The sequence below is a fragment of the Chiloscyllium punctatum genome, chromosome 8 (genome assembly GCF_047496795.1).
Source record: "Chiloscyllium punctatum isolate Juve2018m chromosome 8, sChiPun1.3, whole genome shotgun sequence".
Lineage (NCBI taxonomy): Eukaryota > Metazoa > Chordata > Chondrichthyes > Orectolobiformes > Hemiscylliidae > Chiloscyllium > Chiloscyllium punctatum.
The window spans coordinates 51,471,391-51,486,482 of NC_092746.1; the positions used below are offsets into that span (position 1 = coordinate 51,471,391).

Below are 15,092 nucleotides of genomic sequence, written 5' to 3' on the forward strand. Positions count from 1 at the left end.
TTTTTTGTTCTTCCATTTATTCTCCAATGAGAAACCTTTTTTAACTAAATGCAGTATCCAAAATGATGTTTACTCAGACTGTTACTTTTTAACAAAGCTGGTATTTTCAATGCAATATTTGTGAGGTTTTTGATATTAAAGTGCTGAATTCTGTACATTAATGGATGAGCAGAAGAAAATATATTTTGGAGGATATAATTTAATATAGTAAAAACTTTAAACATCTTAATGACTTGTCAGATAAATTGTCAGTCATACACAAGTGCTTTCTGACTTAAATTATTTATTCTATTTATGAATTTCAGGTTGTCCACGAGAAAACCGATGCAAAGAGTAATGAAAAAACTGCTGTAAAGAGAATTGCAGAAACATGTAAGTTGCTGAATTATTTGAAGAATTTATCTATGTTATGCATAAATAATTGAGTTTTTTAAAACCCTGTTTGCACAACAAATGCTGTCCGTCCAACCAGCCAACAGGTTATTGTTATCTATCCCTATCTGAATGAAAATTTGTCCAGGTCTTTATTTTAATTTTTGAAGAGTTTACATAAAGAATCAAGTTCCACTAAAATGTCCTAGTTTCTTTTGATATTCTTCAAGTATTAATCTTCTGTTTTTTTGTGCATAATTAGGATATGTGCTGTAATCTCTCTAGTTCAGTGCTTAGGACCAGTTAATTTCAGAATTTTCTGGATTTTAGAATGACATTGGAATGCTTAACCACAAGTTTGTGAACTGGAAAATGCACGGATATAAATATTAACTGCATAAAGCAGTGACAAAAGATTGTAATGCAATAATAGAACATATTTTCTTTATCCAAATGCTTCTGTTTCTGCTTCTGAAGTGCTGTACTAAATTGATACTGAGAGTTGTTTGCCATAGTCAAAAGTTTGCTGAATAACTTGTGTTTTCCCTCAATTTCTGGACTGGCGAAGTTATGGTATACATCGCTAATTAAATATAGTATGGATTGACATTCGAAATTGGGTTTGAAAATCATTTTGTAGTCATGGAAAAAGACTGCTTGTTCAGTCAATGGATTTTAATTTTGAGTTCAAATGAGTTTTGGCATCAGTTTGAGTTTTTGGAGCTTGTAAAATACAGAGCCGTTGGAAAATATTTACCTGTGTTCCATTCAGTTGGCTTTTTTATCTTCACTCGTCCTTATCTCATTTGCCTCTATTTCCTTCAATACAAGCATAGAAATTAGGAGCAAGAGTAGACCATTGAACCTGTCAAGCCCAAACCACATTTCAATAAGACAATAACTGATTTAAATACTGCACATTCCAACCTACCTCAATAAGCAAGGAAGTGAGAAGTTATAAAGGATCCATCTTCTGCCATGAAAATATTCAGGTTCATTCCCCACTACCTTTGGAGGAAGAAATTTTGAAAGGCACCCAACTGTCTATGAAAACAATTTATCTTTTCTCTCCTAAATCAGCAACTCCTTATTTTAACACCTAGTTCAACTTTTCCCATAAAAGGAAACATGAATTTATTTAAATTTCAAACAACACCAGGTTTAACTTTGTCCACCCCAGTCTGGCATCTTCACATCATGATTTACATTTGTCACTTTTCCACTCATCTCTTGATAGCTTCCTGCAACTACTTTCCTCCTCAAACTCCACACCACCAATTCCGTATTATCTGCAACCATCTTTATCATGCTCCTTACGTTTAAGTCTAAATCATGGCTATATACAATGAATATCAAGAAACCTGATACTGAACCTTGTGGAATGGTACTGAAAATAGCCTCCAGTCTCAAAAACCCTTGTAAACCATTATCCTTTGGTTCTAGTCAGTGTGTCAGTATCCAATTTGTTTATTCCCTTTGATCCCATGAACTGTAAATATTCTGACAACCTCTATTGTGAGAACTTGTCAGAATCTATGTAGATTGCATAAAAATCGCTGCTTATTAATCCACTGGTTTCCTCAAAACTTATTAAAATGTTGAGGTTTTTACCTCTTAACATCTTTTCAGACAGTGAGTTCCTGATCCCTATCATTCTTTAGATGGAAAACCTTCTCCATAGCTCCTCCCTAATCTTCCTACAATTTGTATTCACCTGGAGCTAGACTTAGAGTAGGGCACCTTGAGTGATGCCGAACAGTTTGAAGCTGGAGAAGATCCACTGTCCGTGACTATTTCAGACTAAGGATGAAAACAGAAGTCCACTCTTGCAAATCCTGTTGATTTTAGAATAGCAAAAGAGCAAGTGATTATGTCTGTGATTCTTGGCAGCCAAGCACTTTCTTTGTCAAAGCATTTTTACTGAAGTTCTCTGATTCTTTTTTTCAGCTGCTGTGGAGCCAGAACATAAAGTGCAGAAATCTGAAGACACTTCAAGTATGTTTATGAACTTTGCCAAAGTAAAATTCTGTAATTGTGGATCATGCCATCATTTCCTTTAGTTTGGATTACCACTGGTTTTGAAAAAAAATTCCTACGCTGTGTATGAATGTCACTTACTAAGCCACCATTTGGTGACCATCCCTAATTGTCCTTGAGAAGGTGGTGATGAGCCATTTTTTTGAACCATGGTAATCCATGTGCTGTGTACACATCCACAATGCTATTAGGAAGAGAATTTCAGGATTTTGAGCCAGTGACACTGGAAGAATGATATGGTTGCAAGTCAATATATGGTGTATGGCTTGGAGAGGAAATTGCAGGTGATGTTCCCATACTGCTGCCACCTCTCCCCTTTAAAGTGGTAGAGCTTTTGGGTTTAGACTGTGCAGCCCCAAGAAATTTTGGTGAGTTGCTGAAATGCATCTTGGAGATAGCACATAGTACTTCCTCTGTATGCTGTTTACTCTGGCTGTAGACCAATGTCCATTACACTTTCCTGTTCTTCCTGACCTTTCTGTAGTATGAGATGTGCAATCATGTCTCCACTGTCAGTTTTGTCCCACACAATTGCCTCTGGTTCCCTGGGATCTATTCTGTGTCTACTTACTTAATTGATGCTGCTCAATGACACCATTAATGAAATTGGGCTCAGCTTCTATGAATGTTGACATGCCCAGCTGTACTTCTCCATTTTTGTGATTTTCAGAATCATCTGTGTGTTGTCAAATTGTTAAGCTTATGCACAATTTGTCGGTTGGAATTTTCTACCAATTTAAATGGGCAATTTAGCATGGCCAGTTCACCTGACCTGGGAGGAAACCGGAGCACCCAGAGAAAACCCACGCAGACACTGGGAGAATGTGCAAACTCCACACAGCCAGTCAACCAAGGCAGGAATCGAACCTGGGTCCCTGGCGCTGTGAGGTATCAATGCTTACCACTGAACCACCGTGCTGTCCCTGGGGTCAGAAGAGTCTTAGAGTCTTAGCTTTGTGATTCAGGGATGGGGGGTGGTTGTTAGCTCCAAGGTTTTGCTGACAGCTCAAATTGTCTCCTTGAAGCAAAAGAGACTGAAGGGAAATTTGACAGGTTTGGAGAAGACCGACAAAACAAAGGATGTTTCCATTAGCTAATTGCACAATTGCCAGGGGAACAAATGTTAAAATTTTGTGCTAGAGTTGTGGGTAGTGTAGGGAAGGTATAATGAGCTGGAACTCACGATCTGAGAGAGAAAAGAAAGCAGAAACTGAATGAATTTAAAAGGGAATTGGATGGGCACTTGAGGGGAAATAAACTTGCAGGGCCATGGGAATGAGACTGATTGGGTTATCTTAGAGTGACTCTATTTTACATGGAAACTCTGGGTTGAATGGTCTCCTGTATTTGCTGAATTGGTGTGTTTCTTTTATTTTTTTACCACTGGAGTTTCAGTGCAATTTGGAGCTATGTCTTAAAAGTTCCAAACTGGCACATGTTCTGATAGCCACAGCTCTTTAGTATCCTAGAAAACAATTTCTGGACTTCTGCGATTTGTATTAAAATGTATTTAATTCATAGGATATGAACATTGCTGGCTGGTCCAGCATTTATTGCCTACCTAATTTCCCTTGAATTGACTGGTGTGATAGTGCCTGTTCAGTGGGCAGTTCAAAGTCAACCACTTTGCTGTGGCTCTGGAGTTGCATATAGACTGGATCAGGTACACTTTCTCCCAGATCAGGTAAGGTAAAGGAACTTAATGAACCAGAAGAGTATTTAACAACAATCAGTGATGGTTACACAGTTGCCAGAAAGCCATCTTTTGTTCTAATTCCAGATTTTCATTGACTCAAGGTTTTACCATCTGCTATGATGGAATTCAAACTCATGTCCCCATTGCATTTGCCTGGGTCTTTAGATTACAAGTCCTACTCCATTGCTGCCTCCTAACATAACTGATCAACTGAGTCAGTTCAAAATTAGATTAGTTCCTCCATTAAACTTTGCAACAGCTGACAGAACTGAAAGCATTGTACCAAATTGAGCTTAGGCCACGATTCTTATGTATTAGCTGGTTGCTGCTGACAAAAGCGATCTCTACGAGAAATACAAATGGGTGTTTTCATGGAGAAACTGAACACTAATGAGCAGTCTATACCTACCCCATATTCAATTATTGATAATATGAAGAATATGCCATTCCAAATTCTGACTAGATTTTTGTTCTAGGCCAATTTAAATAACATTTTAGATGAAGTCATTTAGCTGTTTTATTGATGTCAACATGAGTTTGGTAATCCATTGGTTGCTGGAGATTGGGTTCGTGGGAGTATTTTGGTGGGCCAGTTTTGTTAGTAGATGTAAGAACCCCTTCGATTAAATTTTACACTTTTGACATTATTGGTCATCGTGTGGGGGCTGTGGGCAGGATTATAATGGAAAATATGGTATTTTTCAAACTGCTTCTGATCATGTAGGAACCAGTTCATGTTTAGAATACATTGCTACACAATGAATAAGTTTGGCAGATATTATCATGTATAGTTTTGTTTCCTTGGTAAAATGCAATTGTCTTTCTACAGTTTTACCATATTATCTTGGTGTTGGTCAGACAAATAAAGAAGTCTTTTTTCCTATAATTGTTTTGGCATTTCTCTTCTGCATCTTTTATTTTTGCCTTCCACAGTCCTCTTTTTAACTTTCTTGTGTTGTCCATTTGAGTACTTCCTCTTTGTGTTCTTCGTTTCTGTCTAAATGTCAACATCTTGATCTTATCAAAATGTTTATGCTGCTCCATCTAACTTGTGTAATTCTCTTAATTGATGCATCTCATACATACTTCTTCACTAATGTACTACATTTGTATTAAAGATGAAGAAATAAAGGAAAGTGAGCAGTGGTCAGGGATGTACCTCTATCCAGATGGTCTTCCTATCAATTTTCCAGTGGATTCAAAGCCATACACACGACCAGTACGGGCACGTCAAGAAGCCACTGCTCCACAAGGAGGTGAGGAAAACAGGAAATTAAGATGGGATCAAAAACTGCAGGCTTGGAGTAGTAGTTGAAATTTGGGGCATTGAGGTGGATGATATTTTGTTATTGGCTGCTACTGGAGAAGTCATTGCTACCTATTTTGTACACACATTTAGAACATAGAACCATACAGTGCAGGAACAGGCCCTTTGGCCCACAATGCTTTTGCTGACTTCGATGCCATTCTAAACTAATTTCATCTGTCTGCACATAGTCTGTACCCCTCTATGCTATATCTGTTCACACATCTGCTACATGCCATTGCAGTCGTATCTGCCTCTACCTCCCCTGGCAGTGCATTCCAGGCATGTACCACTTTTTTTTAAAGAACTTGCCTTGCATATTTCCTTTGAAACTTTCCCTCCTCACCTTAAAGATTTACCCCTTGTATTTGATATTTCCACCCTGGGAAAAAGACCTCAACTATCCAACTTCTCATAAGCGTGCCCCTCAGCGTGCAATTCTCTGGTGAAAACAGTCTAAGTTTGTCTAACCTCTCTTTATAGCTAATATACTCTTTTGTAAATCTCTTTCACACTCTAACCATACCCTATAATATGGTGACACTGTAAGCCAGTTTTTGATTTATCCTGGCATAAATTGTCAAGTACAATGAGATATATCAGGAAGAGTGAGAGGTTTTATTTATGTGCATTTTTTTCAATGTTTCTATGGAATCATAACAAAATACTCTGATGTTAAGTACCCTTTACAGCTGACCACACCATCCTGCTGTACTTTACCAGTGTTGACCAGCTTGATGCAACTACATCATCTTGTTCCATTCTTACTTTTTGACTACAGTTACAAATATATCATTTGCAATGACTTATCCTCACTCTCTCGCACTACTTCTGGTGGCACCCATGATCTATCATTCTCACCTGTATGATTCCAGGTGATATCCTCTAAGATACGTTTGTATCAGTTTCCATATGTGTACTGAACATACTCAGCTCTACTTCACCAGACTTCTAAGACCTTTCCATTGTCTCTGCTTGATCTATATCCAGTTCTGAATGAGCAGAAATTTCCTACATTTAAATATTGAGACAACCAAATCACTGCCTTTGGTCCCTGCCCTAAACTTCATTCCTATCCCTTCTAACTGTCAGAGGCTAAGCCAGACTCTTCGTGGCCTTGATGTCATTCAGGAAACAAAGTAATTTGCAACACTTTATTGCCACTACTAAACCTGCTGGCTTCCATCTCCATAACATTGCTTGACCACCACTTTCTCAGATGAATACTGAAGTCATCATCTCTGCCTTTGCTATCATCAAATTTGACTCTTCCAAAGGTTTCCTGGCTAGCCTTTCACATTCCTAATTAATAGGAGGATAGAGTACAAGAGCAAGGAGATGATGTTGAACTTGTACAAGGCACATGTTAGATCTTGAGTGCACTATGTGCAGTTCTGGGCACTACATTTTAGGAAGGATGCGAACACTTTGGACACTGTGCAAAAATGGTTTACTAGAATGGATCCAGGAGTGAGGAGCTTGAGTTATTAGTGTGAAATTACTGACAGTCTGCTAACAACTGTCTAGGCTTGTAAATGAAGAAAGGCTCATTAAATTTGGAACCTAAATCTACATCTAAGATGACCTGTACCTGACATGAATCAGCACCTCAAAGAGAAGAACAGAGATAATTGGTGTAGACTGGGTGGAGGTTAAGGATCTCCGTGTTAGCAGTCATTCTATTGTAACTAATTTTGGACTCCTTTTTAGCAGTTTCAGCAGTTGATGACCTGTTAAGTTCAGTAGGATCAAAAATTCTGGAAGATTACATCAGAAATTTTGATTATGAGGAATCTATAATAGGTATGCATTTTTTCCTATTTTCTGTGTATTTTACTATATATTTTTCCATGACTTGCTGGTAGTTTGTATTTTTGTAAGTCAATATACCTTCAAAAATGTTACAGATATAGTGCTCCTTGTTAAACTTTATGGAGGCATTAAAGAATTAACTTTTCTGCTGGTATAAGTCAGTTGACATCGTAGTCATATTTTTATAGCAACAAAAGAGGTCTTTTGGCCCATCTTGTCTGTGCTGGTTGTCAAACATGCAACTACTAATTTTCCAGCATTTGGCATGTTGCCTTGTGTGTTGTAGGGTTTGAAGTATTCATCTGAATAGGTCTGAAATGTTTTGAGAGTTCCCATGTCTACCAGTCTTTTAGGTAGAGAGTTGCAGATATTCAACGTTTCAAGGATTCTTGGATATGCACACTAAGATCCCTCTCCTCCTCTAGTTCCTAGGAACTTGCCTTTCAACATGAATTTTCTTACCCTGCTAGCCTTCCAAAATGCATCACCTCACACTGAGATTAAATTCCACCTGCCACTGTCAAGCCCATCTGACCTGCCTATGTATCTTGGTCTTGTCAGAGAACTCATGTTTGGCCAATTAGATTTTGAGTGGGTAACAAGCAATGTGAATAAACAGGAGCATGTTGATATGCTGTAATTAGATTTCCAGAATGCATTTCAAAAAATGTCACATCAAAGGTAAGAGGTTATGATGGCAAAATAAGAGGTTATGATGGAGTCGTGAATCAAAGATTGCATAACAGGAAGCAAAGAGTAGACATAAATGGGTCATTTTGCATTGGTTTATAACGTGTTGAGTGTCACACGGATTAGTGTTGAAGCCTGAACTATTTATAGTTCATATTAATGAATTTTGATAAAGGAAGAAAATGTGCAATTGCTAATTTTGCCAAAGGACTTATACAGTTAATGGTAAGGTCCTAGGGAGTGTTGATGAACAAAGAGACCTTGGAGTGCAGGTTCATAGTTCCTTGAAAGTAGAGTCACAGGTAGATAGGATAGTGATGAAGGCATTTGGTAAGCTTTCCTTTTATTGGTCAGAATATTGTGTACAGAAGTTGGGAGGTCATGTTGTGGTTGTACAGGACATTGATTAGGCCACTGTTGGAATATTGCATGCAGTTCTGGTCTCCTTCCTATCGGGAGGATGTTATGAAACCTGAAAGAGTTCAGAAAAGATCTACAAGGATGTTGTGGTTCTGTTTGCCGAGCTGGGAATTTGTCTTGCAAACGTTTCGTCCCCTGTCTAGGTGACATCCTCAGTGCTTGGGAGCCTCCTGTGAAGCGCTTCTGTGCTGTTTCTTCCGGCATTTATAGTGGCCTGTCTCTGCCGCTTCCGGTTGTCAGTTCGAGCTGTCCGCTGTAGTGGCCGGTATATTGGGTCCAGGTCGATGTGTTTGTTGATAGAGTCTGTGGATGAGTGCCATGCCTCTAGGAATTCCCTGGCTGTTCTCTGTTTGGCTTGCCCTATAATGGTAGTGTTGTCCCAGTCGAATTCATGTTGCTTGTCGTCTGTGTGTGTGGCTACTAAGGATAGCTGGTCGTGTCGTTTCGTGGCTAGTTGGTGTTCGTGTATACGGATCGTTAACTGTCTTCCTGTTTGTCCGATGTAGTGTTTTGTTCAGTCCTTGCATGGGATTTTGTACACTACATTAGTTTTGCTCATGTTGGGTATCGGGTCCTTTGTTCTGGTGAGTTGTTGTCTGAGCGTGGCTGTTGGTTTGTGTGCTGTTATGAGTCCTAGTGGTCGCAGTAGTCTGGCTGTCAGTTCAGAAATGCTCCTGATGTATGGTAGTGTGGCTAGTCCTTTGGGTTGCGGCATGTCCTCGTTCCGTTGTCTCTCCCTTAGGCATCTGTTGATGAAATTGCGAGGGTATCTGTTTTTGGCGAATACTTTGTATAGGTGTTCCTCTTCCTCTTTTTGTAGTTCTGGTGTGCTGCAGTGTGTTGTGGCAGATTCTAAATCTGGTTATATTGGTTAGCCAGTCAGCTTTCCTAATTGGCCCAGGTTAACAACCCCAATTGATCTCATAGTCAACGAGGTCCAGCTGGTTCCAGTCACTACAACATAGACGGTTTATTAATTGAGAAGTTTTTTTTATTGGCTAGGTGGGAATGTGGATGTAAGTTCATATGGTGACTTGTGAATAAGACTACATTTTCCCCTGCTCTTGTTAGAAGAGAATGTTCAGACCTGGTAGAGGTGTTTTATAGATCTGCAAGTATCAATGCTTGGGCTTCAGCCATTTACATTAATGACTTAGATGACGAATATGTCACTCAAAGCTCTAGCAGTTTCAACCCCAAGTAATGAAACCATGGAATTGAATTTTGGGACATTTGATGGCCATATATCTAATTGTTTAAATCTAAACCTTTCTTCTAGTGGCCTGTGTGTAAGTAACATTGCTGATTATAGAAAATTAGGTGTTGTAATACGGAGAGAAGAGGATGCAAAAGTTAATTATTAACTTTGTGAGTGGCAACAATGTGCAAGGTGGAATATAATCCAGGGAAAACTAAAATTACCTACTTCAGTAGGAAAAGTAGAAAAGCAGGATGTTTTCTTAATGGTAAGAGACTAGAAAATGTTGGCTTTGAGAGAGACCTAGGAATCTTTGTATACAAATTATAAAGTTAACCTGCATATAAAGTGAACAATTAAGAATTTGGGGTGTTGGCATTTATTGTAGAGGATATAGAGTATAAGAGCAAAGAATTATTACTAGACTTATTTAGGGCTTTGGTAAGTCCACAGTGCAAGTACTTTGTGCAGCTTTGGCCTCCTTACTGAATGAAAGATACATTTGCCTTTGAGGCAGTACATCAGACGTTCACTAAATTGATCCTTGTGTTGAGCAGCTTGTTGAAAGCAGAGCAACTGAGAAGGATTTCAGAAAATTCCCGAAAGAGGTGATCTTATTTAGACATAAGAAATTTTTAAGGGGCATAGCAAGGAAGATGCTGGATTAATGGCCAAGGAAGCTAGAGAAAGGGAATCTCACACTCTGAATAAGGGGAAACTATTTAGAATGACAAGAAATGTACTCACTCATGATGGTTGAATCTTTAGAATTCTCTTTCCCTGAGGTCGAGGTTTGGTCATTGTGTTCAAATTGGAATTGACAGATTTTTTTGGAAGCCAAGTGATGTGTTGGTAAGGAAGTGTAGTTGATGTTTATGAGCAGCCATAATTGTATTGAATGGCAGAAGATTTGAATGGTCTGTTGCCCCTATTTCTTTGTTTAAAATCATACAGTTTATGTAAAGCAAACTGTTCTTTAAAAAAAAACAAGGATAAATCAGTGGCACTGCTTTAAAGTGAGTAGCAAAAGAAACGGAGGTGAAATGAGAAAAAAATGTTTTTATGCAAGAAAAGGTTCACATTGAATGTACGACCTGAAAGGATGGTAGGAGCAGATTCACTAGTGGCTCTCTGAATAGAAGGGTAAATACTTAAAGGAGATAACTTCTCAGGGAAGCAGGACTAATTGAATAACTTTTCAGAAGGATCAATGCAAAGGTTGAATGGTTATTTCCTATGCTACACTAATTTATAATTTGTGTATTATCTAAAATTATTTAGGGAACTATATGAAAAATGGGTAGGTGCTGGAAATGCATTCATTATAGAAAATTATGTATAAATAAAATTTAAGGAACAGGTAATGCTGTAAAAAGATAACAATTTTCTAAGTCCTTTTCAAGGCCAAAATGGCATCTCAGTTTATTTTCAGTCTTAGCCAAATTTGAGATAACTGGCAAAAATACAGGGAAAGAAAACCTAAGATTTAAGTGTGTGTCCAAAGACAAGTGACAGAGTAAACCTGCACTGTCATTTTCAATTGATTGCTGAATGGGAAGTTACATAATCTGTTTGGGAGGAAGATTTCCCATTATCACATCCCAGAAATGCTATTTTTGAAGTTCACATTACAGCATCACTGGGTGGAAATGCTTACAGAGGGTGGTACTACAGATTAGTGTTATTGATAGGTGGATGGGCTCTGCATTTGGAGCTTTGTAGGTGTAGACTCTGTGAAGACACATTCCAGAGATTGTAACATGTGACAATATCTGTTGCCCCTAATGGATGCAGCCAATCAGACTATGTGACTGATGATTATCCTAGTATTGCACACCTGACATTTTGTAGTAACATGTAAAACACAATACTTGATGCAAATGCTTCAGCAAAACCTTGTAGCAGTTATAAAATTATGCCATTGAATCTGCTGTTACAAATCTATTTTTGAGTTTCCACATTCACCGAAAATGAAATGAAATGATGAGAGATTTGCAGCAGGAGAACTTTCTCTTGCATGTATCAAAAAATGCAACTTTCACACAATTGCAACAATTTGATGCCTATACGAATTTCAGTGCCAGGTATGTAGGCCGAATGCTGCACTGGATATGAATATTATTTCAAAATGATGTGGTCCCATTATATAAGTTGGGAAAAGTTGTGGAAGTTGCTATACTGACATTACTTTTATCTTTGATTGGGATAATATAGCATGGTTCCCTTATTTCAAATACACAACAAAAGTGTTCTTCAACTCTATTAATCTGCTTAAATTATCCCACACAGGCTTTTGAACAAAGAAATCTGCCTCAAACCTAGAGTTTCAGATTTTGCAATGGGGTGAACATATAATGGAGTTGTTCTGAGGAAAGGTCATTGGATCTGAAACATTCTCTCCACAGATGCTGCCAGACTTGCTGAGATTTTCCAGCAATTTCTGTTTTTGTTTCTGATTTCCAGCATCTGCAGTTCTTACAGTTTTTATTGTGAACTTGTAAATTTTGGGTTGATGTCAGGTTGTTTGGCAATTTTATTAGTTCAAAATAGAAATAATATAGAAACCGTGAAAATATTCAATCTGTATGAAATGGCTCTAATATATGTTGTTACAAATTCATCCCCCCCACCAAGTTTCTCAAACTTTTTTGCTTTGTTACTTATGGGCAAACTCTCCAAATTGTGGAGATTATATGCCCAGTGCTATATGCCCAATTTTTTTTGGCATCAAATCCTAAGCTCTTACCTTTTGATGGGCTGATGGAGTAATGATATTTATTTATTTGTATCTGCAGGGTTGGATTTTGTGACTGAATACCATTATCGAGGAAAAGATGAACCATTTTATTACTGTGAACTGTGCACTTGTGAATTGCCTCTTCAATGTGTTCTGGCACATATCTTTGGACTTAAGCACAAGATGCGTTATGTAGTATGTATATGTTGTCTAAATATGCCATGTTTTAAAAATATTTATTCCACAAACATCAGGGGAGGTGATGGCTTAGAGGTATTATTGCTTGTTAATCCAGAGAACCTGGTAATGCTTTGGGGACCTGGGTTCAAATCTCACCACAGCGGATAGTGGAAATTGGTTTCAATAAAAAATTCTGGAATTAAGAGCCTAAAGATGACCATGACTATTGATTGTCAGAAAAACCCATCTGGTTTGTTAATGTCTTTTAGGGAGGGAAATTGCCAATCCTACTTGATCTGGCCTACATGTGACTCCAGACCCATAACAATGTGGCTGACTCTTAACTGCCCTATGGGCAATTAGGATGGGGAATAAATTTTGGCCTAGCCTGTGATGCCCACATCCTATGAATGAAAAACAATCATTTGTGCGGTTGAGTTTTTTAAGAAAATCAGTTTGAACTGTTCAAAAATATTGTGATTACCACGTTATTATTGAGATGATAGTGTACACAGTCACTAAGCTGGACTGCCAAGAAATGTTAGGGTACGCTGGCAGAAATCTCAAAAAATGATTGGATATAGTCATCTTCATGAAATTATGCTTCAGTGTTGCTTATTTATTTGTATCATGGATGTATTTGACAAGGAAAATGATGAAAAGTTTATTTGTTTTAAAAAAGGAAAATGAATGAATAAAATCGATAATGTCTTGCTTGCAAAACATAATTTCAATTTGGTTACTGAATATATTTTAGTTCTGTAGTTCTTACACCATTATCACTCTTGGGTTTTAAAAAAAGTAGTTCTTGGAATGTGATTGTTGGATATTGCAATCTCAGTTTGGCCTTTGAAGAAGTGGTAGTAAGCTTTCTTTTTGACCCACTGCAGTCCACATGGTGCAAGTATACCCACTGAACAGGATCTTTCACCCATAAGGGGAAAATCCCAGGATTTTAATTTTGCAGCTGTGAAGGAATAAAAACATGGTTCCATGCCAGAATATTGAGTAATTTGGAGAGGAATTTGCAGATTGCTGTATTCCCATGTGCATACTATCCGTATTCCGTTAAGTGGCAGACCTTATTATGGAAGGTGCTGTTAAGAGGCTTGACAAGTCACTGCAGTGCATCTTCTAGATGGTAAATGTTGCTTCCATTGTGTTCTGCTTATGGAGTAGGGAGAGTGAATTTTTAAGTTGGTAGATGGGGTGCAAATTAAGTTGTTTTTTATGATTGGTTCAAGCTTTTGTTGGTGCTGAACTCAGGCATATTGAGAATGTTCCTGGCATTTTTTAACCACACTCTTGGGATATTGGCATTACTGCTTGGGCCAGCATTTATTGCTCAGCCATAGTTGCCCATGAGAAGGTGGTGGTGAGCTGCTGCTTTGAACTGCTGCGTCCATATGATGTAGGTAGACCCATAATTCCATTTGGTTGGAAATTCCAGGATTTTGACCTAGTCACAGTGAAGGGGTGACAATATATTTCTAACTTGGGGAAGGTGAGTGGCTTGGAGGGGAAATTGCAGGTGGTAGTGTCGGCTGGTCTTGTCCTTCGAGATGGAAGTGATTACAGATTTGAAGATGCTGTCTAAGGGTCTTTGGGGAGTTTCTGAAGTGCATCTTATAGATAGCACACACTACTGCTACTGAGTGTCAGTGGAGGTTGATTCTGTATTTATGGAAATATAGATAGCGGACATTGGGAAGTCAGGAGAGGTGAGTTACTCGCTACGGAGTTCCCAGTCCGTGACCTATTCTTGTCACTAAGGCTGGTTGAGGTAACTTTTTTTTTGATCATTGGTAACCTCCAGGGTATTGGTGGTAGAGAGTTTGTGATGGTAATGCTGTTGAATGTCAAGGATAATTGGTTAGATCGAGTCTTGGCTTAGATGGTCATATCCTGGCTTTTGTGTGGTACTAATATCACTCCTCAATCCAAACTGAATGTGACTCAGGTTCTGCTGCATATGGGGATAGGCTGCTTTGGTATTCACTTACAACAGTTCATAACATATATGTAGTATCTGTGACAAATATCAGAAGTGTGATTGAATATTCTGCACAACCTGGATAATTGCAGCTCCTAAAACACAAGCTTGAAACCATCCAGAGCAAAGCAAACTTTATTAGCACCCCATCTAGCAACTTTCACTGTCACTGGTGCATGGTGGAAGCAGTACTTACTGTCTACATGATGTATCACTGCAACCCATCAAACTTCCTTCAGAACCTTTCAAACCCACCACCACCGACAGGGACAACAGATATATGGGAATACCATGCAAACAAAGCACACCAATAGGCCACTTGACCCTCAAGGCTACTCCACCATTTAATAAGATCATGGCTGATCTGAATTTAACTTCAACTGTACTTTCCTGCATATCCTTGATGAGAACCTATGTGCTTGTGCCTTAAAAACAATGAAAGATTCTGCGTCCACTTTGTGGAAGGGAATTCCAAATGCAACCACATGCACCCCTCTGAGAGGAAAATAAGTTTTTTTTGTCATTTTTGTTTTGAGTGGGCAACCCCTTTTATGGGCCCAAGTTCTAAATCCTTCTAACAGGAGAAAGTGTTCATACTAGACTGACTCCTGGGTGGCAGGACTGAGATATGAAAAGAGAATGGATTATTTT

At 38.4% G+C, this 15,092-nt stretch overlaps 1 protein-coding gene across 2 annotated transcripts in view; it reads left to right on the forward strand.

Annotated features, from left to right (window-relative positions):
* LOC140480552 (uncharacterized) overlaps positions 1–15,092 on the forward strand; it is an 88,276-nt gene that overhangs the window by 41,009 nt on the left and 32,175 nt on the right. Inside the window, exons 8-12 of one of the 2 annotated variants that reach the window (XM_072575523.1) lie at positions 306–372; positions 2,320–2,367; positions 5,224–5,361; positions 7,122–7,214; positions 12,327–12,463. In XM_072575523.1, coding sequence (XP_072431624.1) covers positions 306–372; positions 2,320–2,367; positions 5,224–5,361; positions 7,122–7,214; positions 12,327–12,463 — 483 coding nt within the window. The remainder of the gene's footprint in view (positions 1–305; positions 373–2,319; positions 2,368–5,223; positions 5,362–7,121; positions 7,215–12,326; positions 12,464–15,092) is intronic. The other variant, XM_072575524.1, reaches the window with a different exon arrangement.